The sequence below is a fragment of the Canis lupus genome, chromosome 4 (assembly GCF_003254725.2).
Source record: "Canis lupus dingo isolate Sandy chromosome 4, ASM325472v2, whole genome shotgun sequence".
NCBI lineage: Eukaryota > Metazoa > Chordata > Mammalia > Carnivora > Canidae > Canis > Canis lupus.
In genome coordinates, this window is record NC_064246.1 from 41445778 (window position 1) to 41469656 (window position 23879).

General features: G+C 35.0%; 1 protein-coding gene across 7 annotated transcripts in view; it reads right to left on the reverse strand.

Moving 5' to 3' along the window:
- RANBP17 (RAN binding protein 17) overlaps window positions 1-23879 on the reverse strand; it is a 301345-nt gene that overhangs the window by 218530 nt on the left and 58936 nt on the right. For all 7 annotated transcript variants that reach the window (XR_007410239.1, XR_004814857.2, XM_025434993.3 and 4 more), the window contains one exon: window positions 15946-16081. Coding sequence is in view for 5 of the 7 variants with exons in the window: in XM_025434993.3 (XP_025290778.1) it covers window positions 15946-16081 (136 nt within the window). In the remaining 2 variants the exon portion in view is untranslated. The remainder of the gene's footprint in view (window positions 1-15945; window positions 16082-23879) is intronic.

Sequence of the window (23879 nt, forward strand, 5' to 3'; positions counted from 1 at the left end):
CCACTTTTATTCAACATAGTACTGGAAGTCTCAGGCACAACAATCAGACAAGAAAAAGAAGTAAGAGGTATCCATATTGATAAAGAAGGAGTTGAGTTGTTATTACTTGTAGATGATATACTGTATATTAAAAATCCTAAAGAGTCCACCAAAAAGCTACTAAAAGTAATAAATGAGCGCAGTAAAGTTGTAGGATCCAAATTAATACTCAGAAATTGACAGAATTTCTATACACTAATAATGAAGTAGCAAAAAGAGAAATTTAAAAAGCAGTTCCATTCACAATTTCACCAAAAAGAATAAAATACCTAGGAATAAACTTAACCAAGAAGGTGAAAAGAACTGTACTCTGAAAACTATAAAACACTGATGAAAAAACTTGAAGATGATATACACAAATGGTAAGATATCCCATGTTCATGGATCAGTAGAATTAATATTATTAAAATGTCATTGCTACCCAAAGCAATCTACAGATTCAATGCCATCACTATCAAAACACTAACAGCATTTTTCATAGAACTAGAACAAATATTGCTAAAAATTTGTATGGAGCTACAAAAGAACCTAAATAACCAAAGCAATGTTGAGAAAGAAAAACAAGGATGTTAAAACCAGGAGTGAAGAAAGAGCAAATTTTAACTTTGCCTATTTCAAATTTAAAAAATTTTTTTTTAATTTTATTTATTTATTCATGAGACACACACACACACACACACACACAGAGGCAGAGACACAGGTAGAGAGAGAAGCAGGCTCCATCCAAGGTGCCCCAGGTGGGACTTGATCCTGGGTCTCCAGGATCATGCCTGGGGCTAAAGGCGGTGCTATACTGCTGAGCCTCCCGGGTTGCCCCAAATTTTAAATTCTAAGAGGAAAAAGAAACTTGCTTTCTCTTCAATTTTTGGTGCCCTAGCCTAGGAGGCCAAAATTCAGACAAGTTCTATTAATACTATGGCTTATCAGTGCCATTGACTATATAGATCCTTTGGAGGAGGGCACAGGATATGATGAGCACTGGGTGTTACATAAGACTGATAATCACTGAACTTTACCTTTGAATTTAAATTAAGAAAAAAAAAAAAAAAAAAAAAAGCTCCTGCGGATCTATTTTTAAAGGAAAATACATTCCAAGATCTAGGCAACCACATTTTAACTAACATTTGGTATTCGCTTATTAGTGAGATTCTGTAACCAACCAAAGCAAAACTCATGTTTATGATAAGGTTGGCTCAAATAAAGGGATTTAGGAACAAAATTCAAAACTTCCAGGGGCTCCTGGGTGGCTTAGTTGGTTAAGCATCTGCCTTCAGCTCAGGTCATGATCCCAGGATCCTGGGATGGAGCTCCGTATCAGGTCACTACTCAGCAGTGGAGTCTGTCTCTCTCTCTCTCCCTCACCCTCCTCCCCTGCTCCCATGTTCCCTCTTTCACTCACCTCTCAAATAAATAAATAAAATCTTAAAAAAAAAAAAAAAAAACTTCCAGTCTTTAGTAAATATTCAGAGGCCAAAATATGTGTGTGTGTGTATGTTTTAAAAGGGTTCTTCCATTTCTACTTTTAGTTGGATTAAAAATTAAAATGGACTTTTCCTAATAAATGAATGGATATCATATTTTAAAATGTAAATGTAACATTTAAAATAGATTCAACTAATAAGCTGAAGCAATGTCTAATTGTGGTAAATAGTGGCATCTATTTTTATAATGAGATCAAAGGAAGCTGGTAATATTTACTACAGAACTGATGTAATACAAAAATAAAAAATACAGAGATGCCTGGGTGGCTCAGTGGTTGATCGTCTGCCTTTGGCTCAGGGCATGATCCCAGAGTCCTGGGACTGAGTCCCACATTGGGCTCCCTCGATGGGAGCCTGCTTCTCCCTCTGCCTATGTCTCTGCCTCTCTCTCTCTCTCTCTCCATGTCTCTCATGAATAAATAAATAAAATCTTAAAAAACAAAAACAAAAAAAAATACAGCAAAAATTCTTATATAACCTAAGGCTCTATTACAAAGAATTATGTTTTAAATTTTTCCCTAATATTTTACATGGGTGATCTATTTATATATACAGTTAAACTATCAGCTATATTTCAATTAGTACTAACTTTTGGTATTCGCTTATTAGTGAGATTTTATTCCAAGAGCATGCTACATTATTGTAAATTATACTGTCACTGAATTCCAGAATATTTATGTATCTCAGAAACAACTCACATAATTTGACAACAAACTGGTCAGTTTGTAGATGCCTAAATTTGCTCTATCCTCCTGCCTAGACTTCTGTTGCTCTAGATATAAGGTAGGCTTCATATTTCTGTCATGTATTTATTTCCTTTCCCAGACTTCTCACTCTTAAAAACGCTTTCATCAACCATGTATTCATTAATTCAATAAACATCTAATGAGAATTTACTAATGTTAGGCTCTGTAATGGTCACCAGAGATACTGCAAACCCTAGCTATAGTGATCTATTTGGATTTTTTCCAATGTGGAACATTTGAGGCTTTACTCCTGCCTCCTAGAACAGGCATCCTGCTTTCCTTCCTTTCCATGGCTTCTACTAATTTTCCTAGATTCCATTCAAGAATTCCCTCTGCCAGAAGACTTCTCTGATTCTCAATATCTGGACTAGTACCCCGTCCTCTGTGCTCTTATAACACCTTACGCTTACCATTATCACTACATGTATGATACTATAATTTCCAAATTAATTCATATTTCTATTAAAATTATATATACACATCATTTGAAAATCAAATAGTAATAATGAAAAGCTACCATCCTGACATACTCCTTTTCACTTCTGATTTAAATAGTAAAACCACTTTCAACATTTTTAGCTATTTTAGTATTTTCATGTATTCTTCTAACATGCTGATAACAGCTATTTCTCTTTACTTTTGAACTTTAGACATTATCTTTGGACTCCCCTAACATATATGACAATGTACCTATTATTTGCAAATAAGCTACATAGTACTATGACTGAATTTCCTTTCTTGTACAAACATTTAGTTGGATTCACATTTGCCGAAGTTTTCTATGTATCATGAATCCGCGTATGTAAAATCCCTTAATTCCTCTCAATATGATCCAACATATCAGGCAATTTATCAGTTTCTTTAAAAGAAAAGAAAAAGAAGGAAATGAATAGGAGGAGGGGAGGGGAGGGGAGGGGAGGGGAGAAAAGAAAATCCATATGTGCTCTCTATGCCGGAGGCACAGTTATCATATTAGAGTTTCCTTTTGCCATCAAGCTGGAACTTTCCTTTACCTCTCTCCTGTGTTAGATTCCCTGACTCTCAGATCCCATGTCTTCCTTCCTCTTCCTGGATTCTCTCTCTTAATTTGGTGGAACACAGCCACCAGCAACTTCCTGGTAAAGGATATAGGGGAAGTAAAGTTTGAGGCTTTGTCTGTCTGAAAATGTCTTTTTTGTTTTTTTTTTTTAAGATTTTTATTTATTTATTCATGAAAGACACAGAGAGAGAATGAGAAAGAGAGGCAGAGACACAGGCAGAGGGAGAAGCAGGCTCCATGCAGGGAGCCCGATGTGGGACTTAATCCCGGGACTCAAGGATCATGCCCTGGGCCGAAGGCAGGCGCTAAACCACTGAGCCACCCAGGGATCCCCCTGAAAATGTCTTTATTCTACCTTCATACTTGTTTAACTTTGGATATAAAACTTCAAGCTGGAACTCATTTTATTTTCCAAAAAAATGTGAAGGTGTTGTTCCACTGTCTTCCATTTTTAATGTTGCAACGGAGAAGGACAATATAATTTTCATTCCTCCTTTGAATGTGACCTATTTCTTCTCTCTGGAAGCTTTTAGGATCTTCTCTTTTACCCTCCCTGACAGTTTCAGTTTCCAATGATGTGCCTGAATATGGATCTTCTTTCACTCACTTTGTCGGACTCCTGCACTGTCCTTTTCAATATGGAATCTCTTATATTACAAAAAATTTTCTAGTACTCATTCATATTCTCTCATTAGCACTCTTCTTAATCCATTGTTGGGCTTCTTAGATTGTCTGATTTTCTTATTTTTTTCTTCTATTGTCTATTTTTATTTTAACTCTCTGGATATGTGCTACTTTGTCTTCCAAATGGTCTACTAAGATTTAATTTATGCTATCATGTCTTAAATTTCAAAGGGTTCTTTCTTCTCTGAATTATCCTCTTTATGGAATCTTGTTTCATGGTTGCAATATTATTTTGTTTTGCTCCAATTTCTTAATTTCTGTTTGCCTTTCTGATTTCCATTTAAGAAGCTTTCTTCAAAAAAGTTGGCAGTTGTAAACTATCTGTTCACTTCTTAGAATGAGTCACTTGAGACTCTTTGTTCACAATAGGTTTATTATCCAGTAAACTTCACTGTAGGTTCATGAAATAGGCTGATTTTTAAATTGGGACCTCACATACTTGTATTTTATAGGACTCTCTTATATATGTTTCTTATTCCTTTTTTTTTTTTTTTTTTGTTTCTTATTCCTAAAAGCATTTTACCAATCTCCTGCTTTGGGGTTTCAAGCCCAGCTAACAGTGTTAGGATAGCAAGAACTGGGAAGTGTCTGGGAGGACTTTCAGTCCAGTGTTTCATTTCCTTTGCATCCCAGGCTGTCCAAACTTCCATGAAAACAAAACAAAACAAAACAACAAACATTCCTGTGTCCTGCAAGAAATGGGGAGGAGTCTCTAGCTGTGCTGGAATGGGTGGGAGCAATCAGAATTAAACTAATCCAAATACATATTTCAAATCAGTTCTCCTATTTTCAGCCACACTCTGAACCCTAGTCTTCAAAGTATCTAGCATCTCCAACTTCTGAGCTTTTCCAGGGTTCTTAGTGCAAACTGTCTGCCTGATTATTAGCCTTCTCTACTGCAAGCATGTGAGTTGTATTTGGCTTAATATACCTGCAATTCATCAGGTATATTAAGCCAAATACAACTTATATATCTGGTTGCCAGTTCCAAAGTATTTCATGGTCTAGCATCTCTCCCATTTTTTTCCTTATAAGTATATTGTTGTTGTTGTTGTTGTTAACTCCTTTACTGTCATTATAGCAGGTTTTCAAAGTGAGGGGGAGGATAAATGTGAATATTCAATTTGCTATGTTTAAGTACAGTCACTATAATTATTTGTTTTATAGATTAAAAATTCCAAATAGAGTAAAAGGAATAAAATATAACAATAAATACTCCTGCAAACCCAACACACAGACTAAGAAATAAAACATAGATACACGTAGATGAATGGATAAAGAAGATGTGGTTTATGTATACAATGGAATATTACTCAGCTATTAGAAATGACAAATACCCACCATTTGCTTCAACGTGGATGGAACTGGAGGGTATTATGCTGAGTGAAGTAAGTCAGTCGGAGAAGGACAAACATTATATGTTCTCATTCATTTGGGGAATATAAATAATAGTGAAAGGGAAAATAAGGGAAGGGAGAAGAAATGTGTGGGAAATATCAGAAAGGGAGACAGAACGTAAAGACTGCTAACTCTGGGAAACGAACTAGGGGTGGTAGAAGGGGAGGAGGGCGGGGGGTGGGAGTGAATGGGTGACGGGCACTGGGTGTTATTCTGTATGTTAGTAAATTGAACACCAATAAAAAAATAAATTAAAAAAAAAAACATAGATACACGTAAGGTCTTTTGTATCTTCTTCTCTAATCCCCTGCTTTTCCTCAACCAGAAATGACTATCATCCTGAATTCAGCTTTTAAACAATCTCACGTACATCTTTATATTTTTACTATATAAAGAATTCATGAACATATATTATTAACATATTTGATAGAGGGAGTATCATATTATATATGTCCTTCAACAACTTTTTTCATACAACAACACAGATGCTTTCTTGGATTTAGCCAAAAATGAATGTAGCTTAAACCATTCATTTCCATTGTTGTACAGAATCCCATTGTACAACTATACAAAAATGGATAGATTGCCATGATGGTGAATGAAAAGACATAAAAAAAAAAAGAAAAGAGACATAAAGTATGTATACTTTTTGATTCTATTAACAATTTAATGATAGTTAAAACTAATTTATGGTGATAGAAATCTGAATGGTGGTAACCTTTGGGGAGGTATAGTATATTCACCACAAAAATGAGCAGAGTTGCTTTCTGAGGAGCTAGAAATACTTTTATCTTGATAGAAGTTCTATGAGTGTATACATAAATAGAAATTTACTTAGGTCATAATTCTGATTTATGTACTTTATGTATGTTACACCTAAATTCAATTTTTTAACAAAAGATTATTTATAGAAGCCTGATGTGTAATTGCAAAAATAAAAGGAAACCTGCCAATTGGTAGGGGAATGGATGGCTTAATGTTTTCAATAATCACCTATGTTGTACCATGTATTAACATTTCATTCCTTTTTATTACTGAATAAAAATTAGTCAATGTTTCATTTGGGGATATACTACTTTTATCTACTCAGCTGATGGGCATTTGGATTTTTTCTACTTCATGCTATTAGGAATAATGCTTCTATGAACAGTTGTGTAAAATTTTTATGTGGGTGCATTTCTCTTGGGTGCATACATAGGACTAGAATTATTGGATCATATATTAACTGTCTGTTTAACTTTTTGAAGAACTTACAGGTGCTTTCCAAACTGGTTGTACCATTTTTACATACTTACCTCTCCTATATTAAGGTCCAATTTCTCCACAGCCTCACCATTATTATTATTATCTGTCTTTACAATTATATTCATCCTAGGGGTTGTGAAGTGGTATCTCATTGTAATAATGACATGAATTTTCCTGAATTGCAGTGATTTAATTGTTCATGAATTATAGTGATGTTAAACATCTTTTCATGTGCCTGTTGGCCATTTATGTGTCTTCCTTGGAGAAATGTGTATTCAAAGCCTTTGTCCATTTCTAAATTGGAATATTTATCTTTTTATTATAGAGTTGTAAGAGCTCTTTATAAATTTTGATGCAAGTCCCTTTTCATATAAATGATCTGCATATATTTCCTACCATTCTGTGGGTTGTGTTTTCATTTTCTTTTTTTTTTTTTTTTTATTTAGTGTTTTCATTTTCTTGATGGTGTCATTTAAAGCACAAAAGTTTTTAATTTTGATGAAGTTCAATTTATCTCTTTTTGTCTTTGGCTGCTTGTGCTTTCATTGTTGTATCTAAGAAATCATTACCCAATCCAAAGTCATGAAGATTTACTTATATGTTTTTTTCTAAGAGTTTCATAGTTTTAACTCTTACATTTAAATCTGATTCATTTTTATTTAATTTTTGTGTGTGGTGGGAGATAGGGTTCTAACCCCATTCTTTTGCATGTGGATATCCACTTGTCCCAGCACCATTTGTTGAAAAGATTACTTTTTCATCACTGGCTTGTCTTGGCATCCTTGTCAAAAATAAACTGCAAATGTGAAGGTTTATACCTGGACTTCCAATTCTATTTGGCTGATCTTTATGTATATTCTTATGACAGAACTACATTGTCTTGACTATTGTTGTTTTACAGTAAGTTGTGAAATTGGGAAGGGAGTGTTCATCTTTTTCAAGATTGTTTTGGCTATTCTTGATCCTCTGAATTTCCTTATGAATTTTAGGATAAGCTTGCCAAATCCTGCAAGCTTAGCTTAGATTTTGATAAAGATTGTGCTGAAGCTATAGATCAATTTGTGGAATACTGACATCTCAATAGTCTTTAAGATTTATGTATGGGATCCCTGGGTGGCGCAGCAGTTTAGCGCCTGCCTTTGGCCCAGGGCACGATCCTGGAGACCCGGGATCAAATCCCACATCGGGCTCCCGGTGCATGGAGCCTGCTTCTCCCTCTGCCTATATCTCTGCTTCTCTCTCTCTCTCTGTGTGACTATCATAAATAAATTTAAAAAAATTTAAAAAATAAGATTTATGTATTTATTTTAGAGTGAAAGTGGGAGCAAGAGGAAGAGCAAAGGCGGAGAAAGAGAAGCAGACTCCCCGCTAACATAGGGCATAATCTCACAACCCTGAGACCAAGATCTCGACCAAAATCAAGAGACCGGTGCTAAACCAACTGAGCCACCATGTGCCCCAACAGCAAGTCTTCTGATTCATGACAATGGGATATCTTTCCAGTTCTTAGATTTTCTTTTATTTATTCCAACAATGATTTGTAGTTTCCAGTTTATAAATTTTGTACTTCTTTTGTTAAATTTATTCTTAAGTATTTAATTCTTTTTGATGCTATTGTAAATGAAATGTTTTGTTCATTTCATTCACAGATTTACTGCAAGCGTATAGAAACTCAAATGATTTTTTTTATACTGATCATCTAGTCTACAAACTTAACAATTTCTAAAATTAGTTCTAATAGTACTTTAGGTGATTCTTAAGATTTTCTATATTTGGGATGCCTGGGTGGCTCAGCGGTTGAGCGTCTGCCTTTGGCTCCCAGTGTGATCCTGGAGTCCCGGGATTGAGTCCCACATCCATCTTCTTGCATGGAACCTGCTTCTCCCTCTATGTCTCTGCCTCCGTGTGTGTGTCTGTCTGTCATGAATAAATAAAATCTTTAAAAACAAAAAAAGATTTTCTATATTCAAGGTCATGCCATCTGTGAACTTCCTTTCTTCCAATCTGGGTGCCTTTATTTAATTTTTATTGTTTAATTTTCCTAACCAGAACCTCTAGTAAAATGTTTGATATAAGTAAAGAGAGTATCTTTGTCTTGCTCTTAATCACAGAGGAAAGTACTTAGAAGTCATTAGATTTAGTTAGCCTGTATTTTGTTTTAGGTTTTCTTTTGCATCTATATTCATAAGATAAATTGGTGAGTATATGTTTTTGTACTTTTATGGTGTTGGTATCAGGGTAAAGTGGCCTCACAGAATGAGTTGGGAAGTGTCCCCTAATCTTCCACATTTTTTAAGCATTTAAAGAACTAGTATTTATTCTTTGAGCATCCGGTAGAAATCACTAGGGTATCCATCTGGGACTGGGCTCTCTGTAGGTAATCTGATGACTAATTCAGTCTCTTTAGTTGTCATACTTTTATCAGATTTCTTTATTCTCTTGAATAAGTTTCAGTGGTTTATATTTTTTTGGGAAATTTGTCCATTCCATCTAAGTTATCTAACTGGCATTCAAATGTTCATAATATTCCATTACAGTCATTTTTATTTCTGTAAGGTCAAGAGTAATGTCCTCTCTTTCATTCCTGTTTTTTTTTAAAGATTTTATTTATTTATTCATGAGAATACACAGAGAGGAGAGAGAGAGGCAGAGACACAGGCAGAGGGAGAAGCAGGCTTCATGCAGAGAGCCTGACATGGGACTCAATCCCGGGTCTCCAGGATCATACCCTGGGCTGCAGGCGGCGCTAAACCGCTGAGGCACCGGGACTGCCCCATTCCTGTTTTCAGTACTCTCTTTTTAGTCAATGTAGCTAAAGATATGTCAATTTCACTTTTTTTTTTTTTTTAAAGAACCAAGTTTGGATTTCATTGACTTTTGCTATTGCTTTCTAATTTCTATTTCATTAATTTTTACTCTAATCTTTATTATATCCTTCCTTCTGTTGCTTTAGGTTTAGCTTCTTCTCATTTTTCCAGTGTGTTAAGGGGAAAGGTTGAGCTATTTATCTAAGATATCTCTTCATTTTTAAAGTAGGTATTTATAGCTATAAAATAACCCCAAATACTGCTTTAGCTAAATTTTGTAAGTTTTGATATGTTGTGTCATTTTCTTTCCCTGAAAGTGTTTCCTAATTTCCTTTGTGATTTCTTCTTTGACTCACTGGTTATTTAGAAGTGGGTTGTTTAATTTCCACATACTTAAGAGTTCCCCATATTTCTTTCTGTTGCATTATCTATGCATTCCATAGTGATTAGAGAACATATTTTGTACTATATCAATTCTTTTAAGCTTATCAAATCTTGTTTTATGAATGAACATATGGTCTATTCTGGGTAATGTTCTGTGCATACTTGATAGGAATGCATATTTGGTGGGGGGCAATGGGGTGGCTCAGTCAGTTAAGCATCTGCCTTCAGCTTAGGTCATGATCCCAGGGTCTCGATCGAGCCCTCACACGGGGCTCTCTGCTCAGCAGGGAACCTACTTCTTCCTCTTCCTCTGCCTGCCACTGCCCCTACTTATGCTGTCATATAAATCAATCAATAAATAAAATCTCTTTAAAAATGCATATTCTGCTGTTGTTGGGTGTGGTGTTCTATAGACGTCTATGGTCTAGTAGGTTTACAGTGTTGTTCAAGTCTACAACTTCCTTACAGACCTTCTCCCTAGTTGTTCTATCCATTATTAAAATTACGTCATTAAAGTCTTCAACTATTATTGTTATTTCTGTCAGCTTCTGTTTCATATATTTTGTGCTTCTGTTGTTAGGTACATATATGTTTATAATTGCTATATTTCCTCAAGGGTTGACACTTTTAACATTATAAAATGTTCCTGTCTATCCTAGTGGCATTTTTTGTTTTAAAGTCTACTTTGCTTGGTATTAGTATAGCCACTCCAGCTTTTTAATGGTTGCTGTCTATGTGATATATCTTTTGCCACCCTTTTATTTTCAATCTATTTGTGTCCTTGAATTTAAAATGTGTGTTCTATAGATAGATAGCATGTACAACAGTATTTTTTTAAAAATCCAGTCTAATACTCTCTGCTATTCATTGGGTTGCATAATCCATTCTAAATTTAATGTTATTGATATTGTGAGATCTATGTCTGCAGTTTTTGTCATTTTTTTTCCTCTAGCCTCCCTCTATTGCTTTTACATTAAATGAATATTTTTAGTGTAACATTTTAATAACCTTAGCTTAATTTTTAAAAGATTTTATTTATTTATTCATGAGAGACAAAAACACATAGAGGCAGAGACATAGGTAGAGGGGGAAGGCTCCCTGGCAGGGAGCCTGATGTGGGACTCAATCCCAGGACCCCACGATCACGACCTGAGCCAAAAGCAGATGCTCAACCACTGAGCCAGCTAGGCACCCCCTACTATATACTTTTTAGTTACTTTCTGGAGAATTTCCCAGGTCTCACCATATACATCTTATCAGAATCTATCTCAAATTTATATTACTTAATTCCAAAGGATAAAGAAATGTTATTCCTATATAACTCTATTCCTTTTTCTCCTTTTTTGTAATATTATTATCATATGATAAAATATAGTACATTTTTATATATTACAAATCAACAATAAATCATAATTATTTTTTAATTTCATTTTATATCTTTTAATAAAGTTGAGAGAAAGAACAAAAATATATGTCTAAAGTGTTTGTTAAAAAAATAAAGTGTTTGTTATATCAACATTCTTATTTATCATTTTTGGTTCTTTTTTATTGGTTCTTGTGGATTTGAGTTGCTACCTTGTGCCATTTTCTTAGCCCCCAACTTTCTTCCCATCTATCTTCTTTGTGCTATTATTGGCAAATATATTACACATTATATATGTTATATGCCATCAATATAGTGTGTAAAATATGTAATTAATTGCTTTTTAAATCAGTTAAGAGAAAAAGTACTATATTTTATAACTGCTTACCTACCTTCACTAGTGTTCTTTGTTTTCATGTGGATTTATCTGAAGTCACTTGCTTTCAGCCTCAAGTGTTTCCTTTCCTTGTTTTCTTACAGGGCTCTAAAAGCAATGAATTCTGTTTTTTGTTTGCCAATGTCTTTAAAATTCCAAGGTGGATATGGAATTCTTGGTTACTAGTTCAGCACTTTGACTATATCATCCAACTATCTCCTGACCCCTACTGTTTCTAAAGACTAGTCAGCTGTTAATCTTATTGGTGTCTCTTTGCATGTATTAAGTAGTTCTTCTTTTTCCTTTTTTTTTTTTTAAGTTTTTATTCAACACTTCCATAAATCACCCAGTGGTCATCACAAATGTCCTCCTCAATCCCCATCACCATTTCACCCATCCCCCCAACCACCTCCCTTCTGGTAACTGTGATAAATATTTTTTTCTCTTGCTGCTATCAAAATCTTCTCTTTGGGGATCCCTGGGTGGTGCAGCGGTTTGGCGCCTGCCTTTGGCCCAGGGCATGATCCTAGAGACCCGGGATCGAATCCCACAACGGGCTCCCGGTGCATGGAGCCTGCTTCTCCCTCTGCCTGTGTCTCTGCCCCCCTCTCTCTCTCTCTGTGACTATCATAAATAAATAAAAAATTTAAAAAAAATCTTCTCTTTGTCTTTCAATATTTTTACTCTGATGTGTTTTTTTTCTTAAAGATTTTATTTATTTATTCATGAGAGACAGAGAGAGAGAGAGAGAGGCAGAGACATAGGTGGAGGGAGAAGTAGGCTCCATGCAGAGAAGCCTGACGTGGGACTTGATCCAGGGTCTCCAGGATTATGCCCTAGGCTGCAGGCGGCGCTAAATTGCTGCGCCACTGGGGCTGCCCTCTAAGTTTTTATTTGCTGATCTTCTTTAATTAAAAACTTAGTAGAGAGATGGACCATCCTATGGGTTATTGTATTCCTGGTCTTAATATACAGTAGTTACTTATTAATGTTCATTGGATAGTAAAAATAAATTGGCAAGAGGGAAAGAAGTGTAGCACACACAAAACATGTCATAGAGTAGAATGCAGTGTCAGAAAAAAAAAAAGGTTGCAAAGGTAGGCAAAATCTGACCATAATAAGTTGTCTATTTTATATATACTGAGAAATCAATAAGAATTTTAAGCAGAGAAATTCTGCAAATTTTAAAGTCTAACAAAAGCAAGTATTAAGACAACATACAGCACTATTCAAACAACTACAAACTATCCAAACACTTGGGGGGGTGGCAACTTGATAATATCTGATCAAGCTGAAAATATGTAGTCTACAGCCCAGCAATTCCACTCTCAGTATTTACCTTCAAGATACTCATACATATGCATAAAGAAAATGGTATTAGAATGTTTACTGTAGAATTTTCTGTAATCTTTAAAATTGGAAACAATCTAACATATATTGACAGAAAAATGAGTATGTAGGCACAGTAATATACAGTAATACCATTCAATAATTAAAATAAATTATAAATATATGTATTACCATGCATAAATCTCAAAAACAATGTTGATCAAAAACAGCAAGCTCTTGCATACTAATTTTCTATAAAGTTAACAGTACTATTTTTGTTCATAATTACATAGGAATGCGGGAATTGAACAAAATCATGCATGAAAATGACACTAAATTTAGGATGACAGTTACTTTGGGGGTAAGAAGTAAGAACAGAATCAGAGCAAGAACAGGCCATTAACTTTTCTTTTTTTTTTTTTAAAGATTTATTCATTTATTTATGATAGACATAGAGAAAGAGAGAGAGAGAGAGGCAGAGACACAGGAGGAGGGAGAAGCAGGCTCCATACCTGGAGCCTGACGTAAGACTCGATCCAGGGACTCCAGGATCAGGCCCTGGACCAAAGGCAGGCACTAAACCGCTGAGCCACCCAGGGATCCCCTAACTTTTCATTTAAAAATATACAGAAGCAAATAGGGCAAGGCATTCAGATCTGACAAAGCTGGACGGTGGGTACATGAGTGTTCATTACATTATTCTCTCTGGTTTTCTACTGAGGGAAAGATTACTTTGGAGGCAGTATGGAAAATGGACCAGAGTGGGGAAAAGGCAAAAAAGGAAACAAAGAGGACAGTCAGAAGACTTTTGAAATCCAGTGTGAAATGACAAGCAGTGATAATGAGGATAAAAACTGAGGACCTGAGAAAAAAGTGAAACTGAAAGAGAGTAAGAAAATCAGCAAAATTAGGTGACAAATTAGATATAAGAACAAAGTGGAAATTTTGGGTTCACAGTCAGGCATTTTTCCTCAAAACTGGAAAACAGGTGGAATGGGTTTCAGGATGTGTTTAAGACCTACTGAGATTGAAGGGCCTATTCAATATCACAGTGAAAGATCCAACAGGAGACAATACAGAAAAGTGATTAGCATCACAGGGTCTGTTATCATAGGTGTCCTGGGTTCAAATTCAGATTCAACCACTTAAACACATTAATTAACCATTCTAGACCTCAGTTTCCAAATCTGTAAAAAGGGGTGGGCAGGTGTCAATAAAAACAACTATTCGCACAGGGCTTTGTGAGATGAAATTAGATATCTGTCAAGTGTGAAGTCTTTGACACAGACTACTTCTTTAATAAATGTCTATAGCTACCATTTATGATACTTCTTTCTCATTTATAACATACACTTCTATTCTATACATTACTTAAGATTCCTCTATGATTCCACCTGGGTTCCTGAAGCACTTATTATGCATACGTAACTTCAAGATGCTTAGCAACACATCTTATTTAAACTTGCTTAATAATTTCACTAAAGTCAGCATCATTTTCCAACTCAAGAACATACCCTTTATCACATGAATGTATTATGTATGAGATTTATTCTCCACCTTCAAGTAACTCATCTGGGACTTTTTAAAAAATTTTTTAATATTTTATTTATTTATTCATGAGCGACAGAGAGAGAGAGAGAGAGAGAGAGAGAGAGAGAGAGAGGCAGAGACACAGGCAGAGGGAGAAGCAGGCGGAGCCCGATGTGGGACTTGATCCCAGCACTCTGGGATCACGCCCTGGGCCGAAGGCAGCCGCTCAGCCACTGATCCATCCAGGGATCCCCTCATCTGGTATTTTAAAAGAGGCACCCTTGTATAAGTTTCATACCATATAATTTTTGTCTGATTCTAATTTGTCTTACTATCAAACGTTTATTTCTAGTTATTCCTTTTTCTCCCTAATGGCCTCATTCAATGACAGCTAAATTCTAAGAAAATTTTATTGAAGTTAATCCTAAATGACAATAACATATCACAATATATTTGACAAAGGAAGCATCAAGCTATATCACTTTCTTAAAAAGCAAAGAAAATAAACAAACAAACAAAGCTGGATGGTGGGTACATGAGTGTTCATTACATTATTCTCTCTGGTTTTCTACTGAGGGAAAGATTACTATACTATACTATACTATACTATACTATACTATACTAAAGGATAATACTAACAAAATCAAACAAAAGTTTTTCCACTATTATATGACTATAACAAACAGAGAATCATAAATGTACTAAAGGTCACACTAGATTTCCCATAGGAAAAAAGCTCAGTTCAATATAAAAAGCTTATTCTAAATATTTCCAGTAAGAAATCCTTCAACATTGCTAATAGAATCTATACATCCACAGGAGATAAGTCTATCCTTAGGACTTCTTAACAGAGAAGGCTTGGAAAGAGTTACTATTTCAGAAGAAGAAGAAAACTTCATAGATCTTACTCCATGTCACAGTATTACTAAATATCCAGTTAGGGTTCACATAAACGACCTCGATAATCCCTCATTATGCCTTAAGATCAATTCATCTAAATTTGCTGATGCTAAACTTTCAATTATCATACTATGAGTGTCCTCTACATTAAGGTGATTTAACTGTGGCCTCTCAAAAACATGTCTAGTGCTCCTGGTCCTCATCAGTTTTGTAAAAATGCAGAGCAATGAGAGAAAAATATACTGGAAATCACATAAATAAGTGCATGCCCCTAAAGTCTCAGAACTACTAAAAGAGTAATAAACCTCTTATCTTAAACCTTGAGATAAACATAATAAGGTAAAATCTATTAAAGTGTTTAAAGTAATCTTAATTATTTGACTAACCACATAAAAAATATTCACTAACTCTGCCAATCATTCTTCAAAGAAAATGGTAAATCTAGGTATAAAACAAGCAAATTAATCTCCCATTGCCTTCAATACCAATTAGTCAATCGACTTCTACCTCTTAGGTAGAAATTACATAAATGTATCATTCAGTTTAGAACTGTTAGATGTGAACATCTTTCTTCATTTTTCGGTAACATTTTTTAAAAATCTAGTAAATCTAGTAAAAACCTACCTTTGAGGTTCTTTGAAGTTGATCACCAACATATGTTTTACGAAACTGATCCAAAAACCACAGAATTGCAAGCTCTATTTTCTCATTAGAACACTGAGGCAATCCGGTATCCATTAAAGATATAAGCTGAAAAACTCTTTTCGTGAAGGAGAAAAAAAACTTCAGTGACAGTTCTTATAGAAACAATATTAAAACATTTATTGTCAATTTAATGTAATATATAATCACTTTAAAAAGTGGAAAAATACAAAAGCTCATAAAAAATATTTTTAAAACCATCTGAAATCCTACTACTAAGAGATACTACAATTTGGTCTAATTCCTTTTAGTCTTTTTAAAACATACACATACACATATATACATAGAAACCTACAAGGACATACACTTACTATTTCACTAAAAATTTATATATAAACGCATAAGGTATATACATATATCGTATGCATATATATATGTAAATCCCTAATTTTATACTATATATACACATAGATATAAATATTTGTATCTATATAAAATTTACCTTTTAATAAAAGAAAAATGATACTGAACATGTAGCTTTATATTTTACCTTTTCATTAAACCTATAATTTTTATATAATTATCTATTTGGGGGTCACATGATTCAAAACATTTTTTAAAAATCAAGAGATCCACCAATCAAGTTATTAGCATTTTTTTCAATGAATAATAAAAATTTCACCTGGAAAAACTTACAAGATAATCTTAATAAGATCAAGTATTTTTAATACAAGTATACAACTATTATTACCAGATAATCATAAGTGAACTGAAGGTTAAGTCATATTTCTTAGAGAAAAAAAATTAATTCAATATAATGAAAAGCTTGGTCTAGAATTTTCAAGAGAAATCCTTGTATTACCTATCTATTTTCATTAAAAATTTCCAGTGGATGGCTGACAAGTGCCTGGTGTTAACAAAATCAGCTTATTATAATCATCTTTTAAAAGCCAAGAGGCAGAGGTCGTTGAGGAATAGCACTTTTTTCTCCTTTTTCTAACTATACACAAAGGCAGCTATGTCTATCCTGACCTGCACACTTCCTTCCATGCATATACATAGGAACATACACACATACTGTTAATAGTTTATATGTTCTTCCAGAGATTTTTTTAAATGTATATGCAGTCAAATGCAACTATATATTCTCCTTCCAACTCCTTTAAACATATGGAATATACTATAGTTACAATTCCAAATCCAGCCTTTTCCATTTAACTATCTTACAGATCTTTCCATGTCAGCCATCAAGAGCTTCCTCATTCTCTCTTGCAGCTGTTCAACATTTTATTATATGAATATACCATAATATTTTCAAATACTCTCTACAAATGGGCATTGTTTATAATTTTTTTGCTATTGCAAAAAGGATGGAATTATCCATCTTGTACACATCATTTCACACATACATTACAATATACACTACTAAAAGTAAAACCACTAGTTTAAAGAATTTTATTTTTTTATAATCTTGATAGCTATTATTAAATAGAGAGAGAAACAATTGAAACAATTTATACTTCTATCATTAGTCTATGAGTGTAGTGTCTATATACACTCAGATAATTCAGATGACATGAAACTATAAAATTCATTGAAATATGAAAAACGACATCCAGTGCAGTTTTATTTTGTATTTCACTCATGTATGTGAGGTTAAAATTTTTCCATGTTTTTAAGCCTTATATATGTCTTTGTCTGTTACCTGTTTGTCCATATACTTTGCTAATTCTTTCTATTAGGCTTTTTATTGTTGATTTCTACAAATTCTTTACATATTAGAAAACTGAGTCCTTTGCCTGTGATTCAGCTTTAATATTTTTCCATGGTTTTAATTTGTCTCCTGACTTTTTTTTTTATGCCATGCAGAAGTTTTTGTTATACTAAATTTTCATTAATTTTTAAAGATTTCTTGATTTATTTTAGAGACAGAGAGCATGAGTTTGTGTGTGGGGGGGGGTTGGTACAGAGAGAGGGAATTTTCAAGCAGACTTCCCATTAAGTGCAGAGCCAGACTCAGGGCTCAATCCCACCACCCATGAGATCATGACCTGAGCCAAAACCAAGAGTCCAACACTTAACCGACTGAGCCACCCAGGTGCCCCTTTTCATCAATTTTTAAACAGATTTTGCATAGTAACAAGGTCTTACCTAAATCTGAGGTATTTTTGTTTTTCTTTTCTTCTTTTTTTTTTTTTACATTTACCTTTTTGATACATTTGAACTTATCTTGAACATGTCTTGTGAGATATGGATCAACATTTTTTCCAAATGGCTACTCATGTGCTTCAACACCACTTCTTTCTTGTAGTATAGTCTATCTTTTGCTCACTATTTCAATTATACCCCTTATCATATACACTCAATTATATCCCTTATCATATACAAATATATCCCTTGTCATATACCCTTATGCATTCAGATTGTTCTTTTTTTCCTAAGAAGATGTGTTTGTTCTGCAATTTTGAGAGGAATGATAAAGCTTTTAGTCTGTGTATTTTTGAATTAGCAGATTACTGGGAGTAATTTTTAGTTAAAAAAATAGATATATACATCAAACTGTGTCTAGATCCAGGTGATTTTTCAAGTGACTTAAACAGACATATCTTGTTTTTTAATTCTTTCCTAAGTGAGACTTCCCTTTTCCTACTCTAGCTCTTTGTTGATTCTATGTACTTGTTCCTTCATTTTTATTTCCTTTTTACAGCATACCAAAATCCTAGGAAGAGGGAAAACCAGAAGACAGTTTGTTGGTATGTCTTTACAACTCAAGTTAAACTGGCGATTTGCATCTGCCTAAGAGGAAATGGGATCCCAGGAAGGAGTTCCCAGCACAATACATGATCCATTGTCAAAGAAGTTTTGGTAGTTGTAAAAGAAGTTCGGCTGCAACAGTCTAATGTCCAAATAACCACGGCCTAAACAATATGGATATTTATTTCTCTCTGTGGCAAATATCCAAGGCAGTGCTCCAGGACTAGCTAGTGCTCCACAGTGTATCAGAGACTCAAGTGCTTTTCATCTTGTTACACTTGCCTCCATTCACACAATCACTTTTTGGTCTAAGATGGCTATTTTAGCTCCACCCATTATGTCCATATGTCTTGCACATACCACATCTGCTTACATCCATTTGCCTAGAGCACAATCACTTAGCCACATCTAGCTGCAAGAGTCTAGTAAATCTTTAATCAGGTGGCCACATGCCTGGCAAAAGAATCAGGTATTCTATTACTTCAGAAGAAGGGAGGAATAAACACTGTACAGCTAGTAGTCTCTGCCACAGTGCCATTCAAAGATTTGTGGCCACTTTGAAAAGTACTTAAGACCAAAGCTTGTACTGCATATATAATATTCACTTTCAGTTTTAATTTATTGTCCTGCAGCTATTTTTTTCTTCATGTTATTTTTGGTAAAGAGCACGGAGGGAATAAAAAGACAAATATATCATTAAATAATGTTAATCCAAGTATAATCACCATTTCAAAATTCATTTCAAATTCAAAGAAATGAATTTTGGATACTCACTTGTTTGTATCTCTCTACCTACCCAAATAAATAAGTATTCATGCAGTCAATAAATATCTGAGGGCCTACTATATGGTATATGTTCATTAGAAGTTCGGAATATAATAGTGAACAAGCCCTCCAGATACCTATAGTCTATACAGGGAAAGACATATAACAAATGATTAAGATAAAGAATGACAAGTGCTGTAACAATACAAAGAAATTAACGAAGATTCATAATATTCTAGGATGGAACAGGGCAAAGAGTGTGTTGAGGGAAAGGAGAAAGCATGTGTAACTACCTAGAGAGGGAAGAAAAAGCATGGCTCATTTAGGAGCTGAAACAGTTAAATATGGCTATAAAGCAGTCCCTGGCAGGAGATGAGGCTAATAATAAGACAGGCAGGAGCCAGATCATGAAGAACCTGATAAGCCATGTTGATTTTAATCCCAAAAGCAACGGAAAGCATTGCAAAGTCTGAGCAGAGCCTGTTTCTCCCTCTCCCACTGCCCCTCCCCCTGCTCATGCTTGCTTTCTCTCTCTCTCAAATAAATAAACAAAATCTTAAAAAAGAAAAAAAATAAAAAGAAGAGAAAAGAAAAGAAAGCCAGAGAGGAACCAAGGTGTCCATTTAAAACTGTAGCATGAACCCAAGAAAAAGATACAGAGAGCTAAAATGGCAGGGGACATAGAAACAACTGGACCAACTGGCCTAACTAGAAGGCAGAACTGACAGGATATGAAGATGAAGACTATGTGGATGTTGGTGAGAGAAAAAGAAAAGTTAAGGATAACTCCTGGGATGCAGGCTTAGACAAACTGAAGAGATGGTGAGACACATGAAGAGAGTCAGGGCTGGGAGTGGAGGGAAGATAGCTTAATTTTAGTCACTAAATTGAAGACACGTGCGGAGCAGAACATGCAAATGAACATGCAACAGCTTTTTGGAAGTCAGAAGACAAGAATTACTAAAATAGGAGAAAATCACTGGGCAATGTTAAGGGCTCAACTGAGGTAAAACATGGTATCTTAATTGACAAATGTTACCTTTATGCAGAGGTGTGCAATTTCTTTTTTTTTTAAAGATTTATTTATTTATGATAGACAGAGAGAGAGAGAGAGAGAGAGAGAGAGAGAGGCAAAGACACAGGAGGAGGGAAAAGCAGGCTCCATGCCGGGAGCCCGATGCGGGACTCGATCCCGGGACTCCAGGATCACGCCCTGGGCCAAAGGCAGGCGTTAAACTGCTGAGCCACCCAGGGATCCCCTGTGCAATTTCTTTTATAATCACTCAACAAATTAGTGAAAACTCTGAATTCCTTAGGGTTAAGGTTTGGCTAGGCAGATGAGATAAAAATACAGCCGTGCACAAAGCAAATGAAGCTTATTCCTCCCTTACTCTAGAGGAACAAACAAACATCAAGAGGTAATAAGTATTGTGGAAAAAATAAACTAGGATAAGGATGTTAGTTTGGATTGGGATGTCAAAGCAGGAAGAGACAGCTGCATACAGACCTAACTGAAGTGAAGGAGTACTACAGAAACATCTAGGAGAAAGCATTCCTAGCAGAAGTGCAAAGGCCCTAAAGTGAGAACATATTTCCAACACTCGAAAACACCAAGGAGGTCAGTGTGGCTGAACTGAATGAGAAAGGGTAGGAAAGGAAGTCAGAGAAGTAGTACAGGAAGCTCTGAGCCATGACACGGACTCTGGAATTCTCATGTGTGAAAAGAAGCCTCTGGAAGCTTATGAATAGAGCAGAGTAATATGATCTAATGGGTAAGAAGTTGAAGTCATCCATAGGATAGCAGAGTTTGGGAAAAAGAACAAAACAAAACTCTGAGCTAGCTGTCAAAGGTGTTGATGAATGATGAGGGATGACAGAGAGACTAACAGGCCAGAGAAACAACGAGGGAAGGAGGGTATCATAACTGAAAGAAGCAGTCATTCTACTAGCACGAGCAAACTGGGAGGATATAAGATGAATAAAACAAAATCTCCGGGTAATCTCTCAAGAGGTTTATATTCTGGTAATGATGAATGAAACTGAAATGACTATAAAATTATCTGTATTTAATTAGAACTGCATGACCTGAGCACAAATAAATTTATTTGCTAAGTTAAGGAAGCATATTTAAATGTTAAAGTAACATGTTTTAATTAAAATTATCACAATATTGGGAGCTTTTATGAATATTAACCTTTTCCTGATAAAATAGCATATAGGTTTTTGGCAGAATCTTCATGATCTTCCAATTTGGTAGTTTTCTCAGGAGTGAGCAAAGTATATACCAACACATTGAAGGCAACAGTATTACAGTGCCAGTTACTTCTTCATATGAAATTGATATTTTAAAATTCTACATAAAACATCATTCTTATTTAATTTAAAAGCTCAGATTTTAAAACATATTTATATCTTTTTTTATGCCTCAGTTTGAATCTGCTTAGCCCTGTTTACATACCCACCCACCTCACCACTCTCTCTCACCCTCTCTCACCATTCCTTCACCACTACCTCACCACTACCTCTCACCCACTACCCTCATCCACTTGCCTTGCAGCTCCCGTAAAGATTCCCACAGTTCCTGCAGTTGTACATCCTCACTCAGGGGAGAAGAGAGGCCTCTGACAGCTCCAGCCCCTACCTCCCAACTCAGCAGGACAAAAGTTCTGGCTTCCCCAGTGGCACCTCAGAGAGGCCAGGGAACAAAACTACTCCCCAAGAGGAGACTTTAATAAGAAATGGGACACAGAAATAAGCCAACAGAAAACTGGCTTGCCTACAGTCCATCCTCCCACCGCCATCATGGACTGTTCAAACACAGTGGTTCTATATGTGGCCTCTGGGGAAATCTCCTGTAACAGTGAGCAATCAGTGTGTAATGCACCACCTTATACATTTGATTCTCATTATTCATGGCAGTTATGTTCTATAAAGGCATTGTGAAAACTGAATTAGTGAAGACTGAACCACTGCATTCCTGGAGGAGATACGGGTTAGGTTCCTAAGGAACTATGATCATAATATTTTCATCAACTAACCCACACATAATTTTGTTCTTTGTGTGTTTCTTTTTAAAGACATCTTATTTAATATATTGTTGATTCATTAACATTGAACTCATAGCCAGTACCACAACAACCTGTGCCTGAACAAGGCTTATCTAACATACATATTTTCTCTGTAAGGTACTTTACAGCTTTTCTGTTGTGCTTAGGAACACTAGACAGCATTTCAGCACTACATTGGGGACCACTGTAAATAGCAAAACCACCAACAAAAAGCACAAAAATGTGAGATATATGGGACTAAAGAGACAATGAAAAGGACACTTAATTACAGTATGAGAGTATGAACCAAAAAGAGCATCTGATCAACTTCAGCTGGAAAGTGGGTATCAGGGAACACAAATTTTTCACCACCAAGCACATATCCACAAATGACTGTAGTAGCACGAGTATTGGTTCTGGGGTTACCAATAAATTTTAGCAAGTACGCAAATCTGCAAAACTGGAATCTGTGAATTAGGAGCACTGACTCTTTGTTTTCTCTTACTCTCTCTCTTCCTTTTCCTTCATTTTATTTTTCCCTTGAAAATGTACCTTTCTTCCCATCCCTCAATAAAGCCTTAGACCATTATAGACTTCACCTAACATTTTGTTTTCTAGGGAATGGCTAAAACATAAATCAAATCTTATTTAAAGTTAAATATGTTGCTTAATGAAAAAATTAAAATTTTCTACTTGGCAAATATACACCTGCTTTTGTCTATTTCCCTGGCATATATACACCTGCTTTTGTTTATTTCCTGTTATATATTTCTCAGGAAAATAATGCCAGTGGGTATTTCTCTACGTGATGATGAAAAAACTTTTAAAATGATGATGAAAATTTTTAAAAATCAAACTATAACTATAGTAAAAAGTATACTTACTTTGCACTTTACTAAATTATGTCATATCATATTAAAAGATGGCACAGAGGCAAATTATTCACTTTGTTTAAAATTAACCAAAGCATTCTAAGAATGCCTCTACCCATATTTTAGAGTTATCTGATATTAGAAATAATAAATCTTAAGAAAGCTAAAATATTTATGTTCCATTCAGACTCAAGTTTCACTCAAACAAGGGCTAGTTTACAGGTTAAAAAGAGTATGGAAGGAAAAGAAAATTTTTTTCAAAATGCCAACAAATTTATTAAATACCTAGGACTCTATTTAAGAATAGTAATGGAAAATGCCACAGCTTGGCGTAATAATTTTAAGGACTTTGGTAGGGTGATAGTGGTGTCTATCGGGTGGTGGCAAAATCGGGGTGACATGCATGTGGTCAAAAAGCAATAGATAGTCAGTTACCCGATATAAGCTTTGTTTACTATCATTGACTAGATTTTTCACC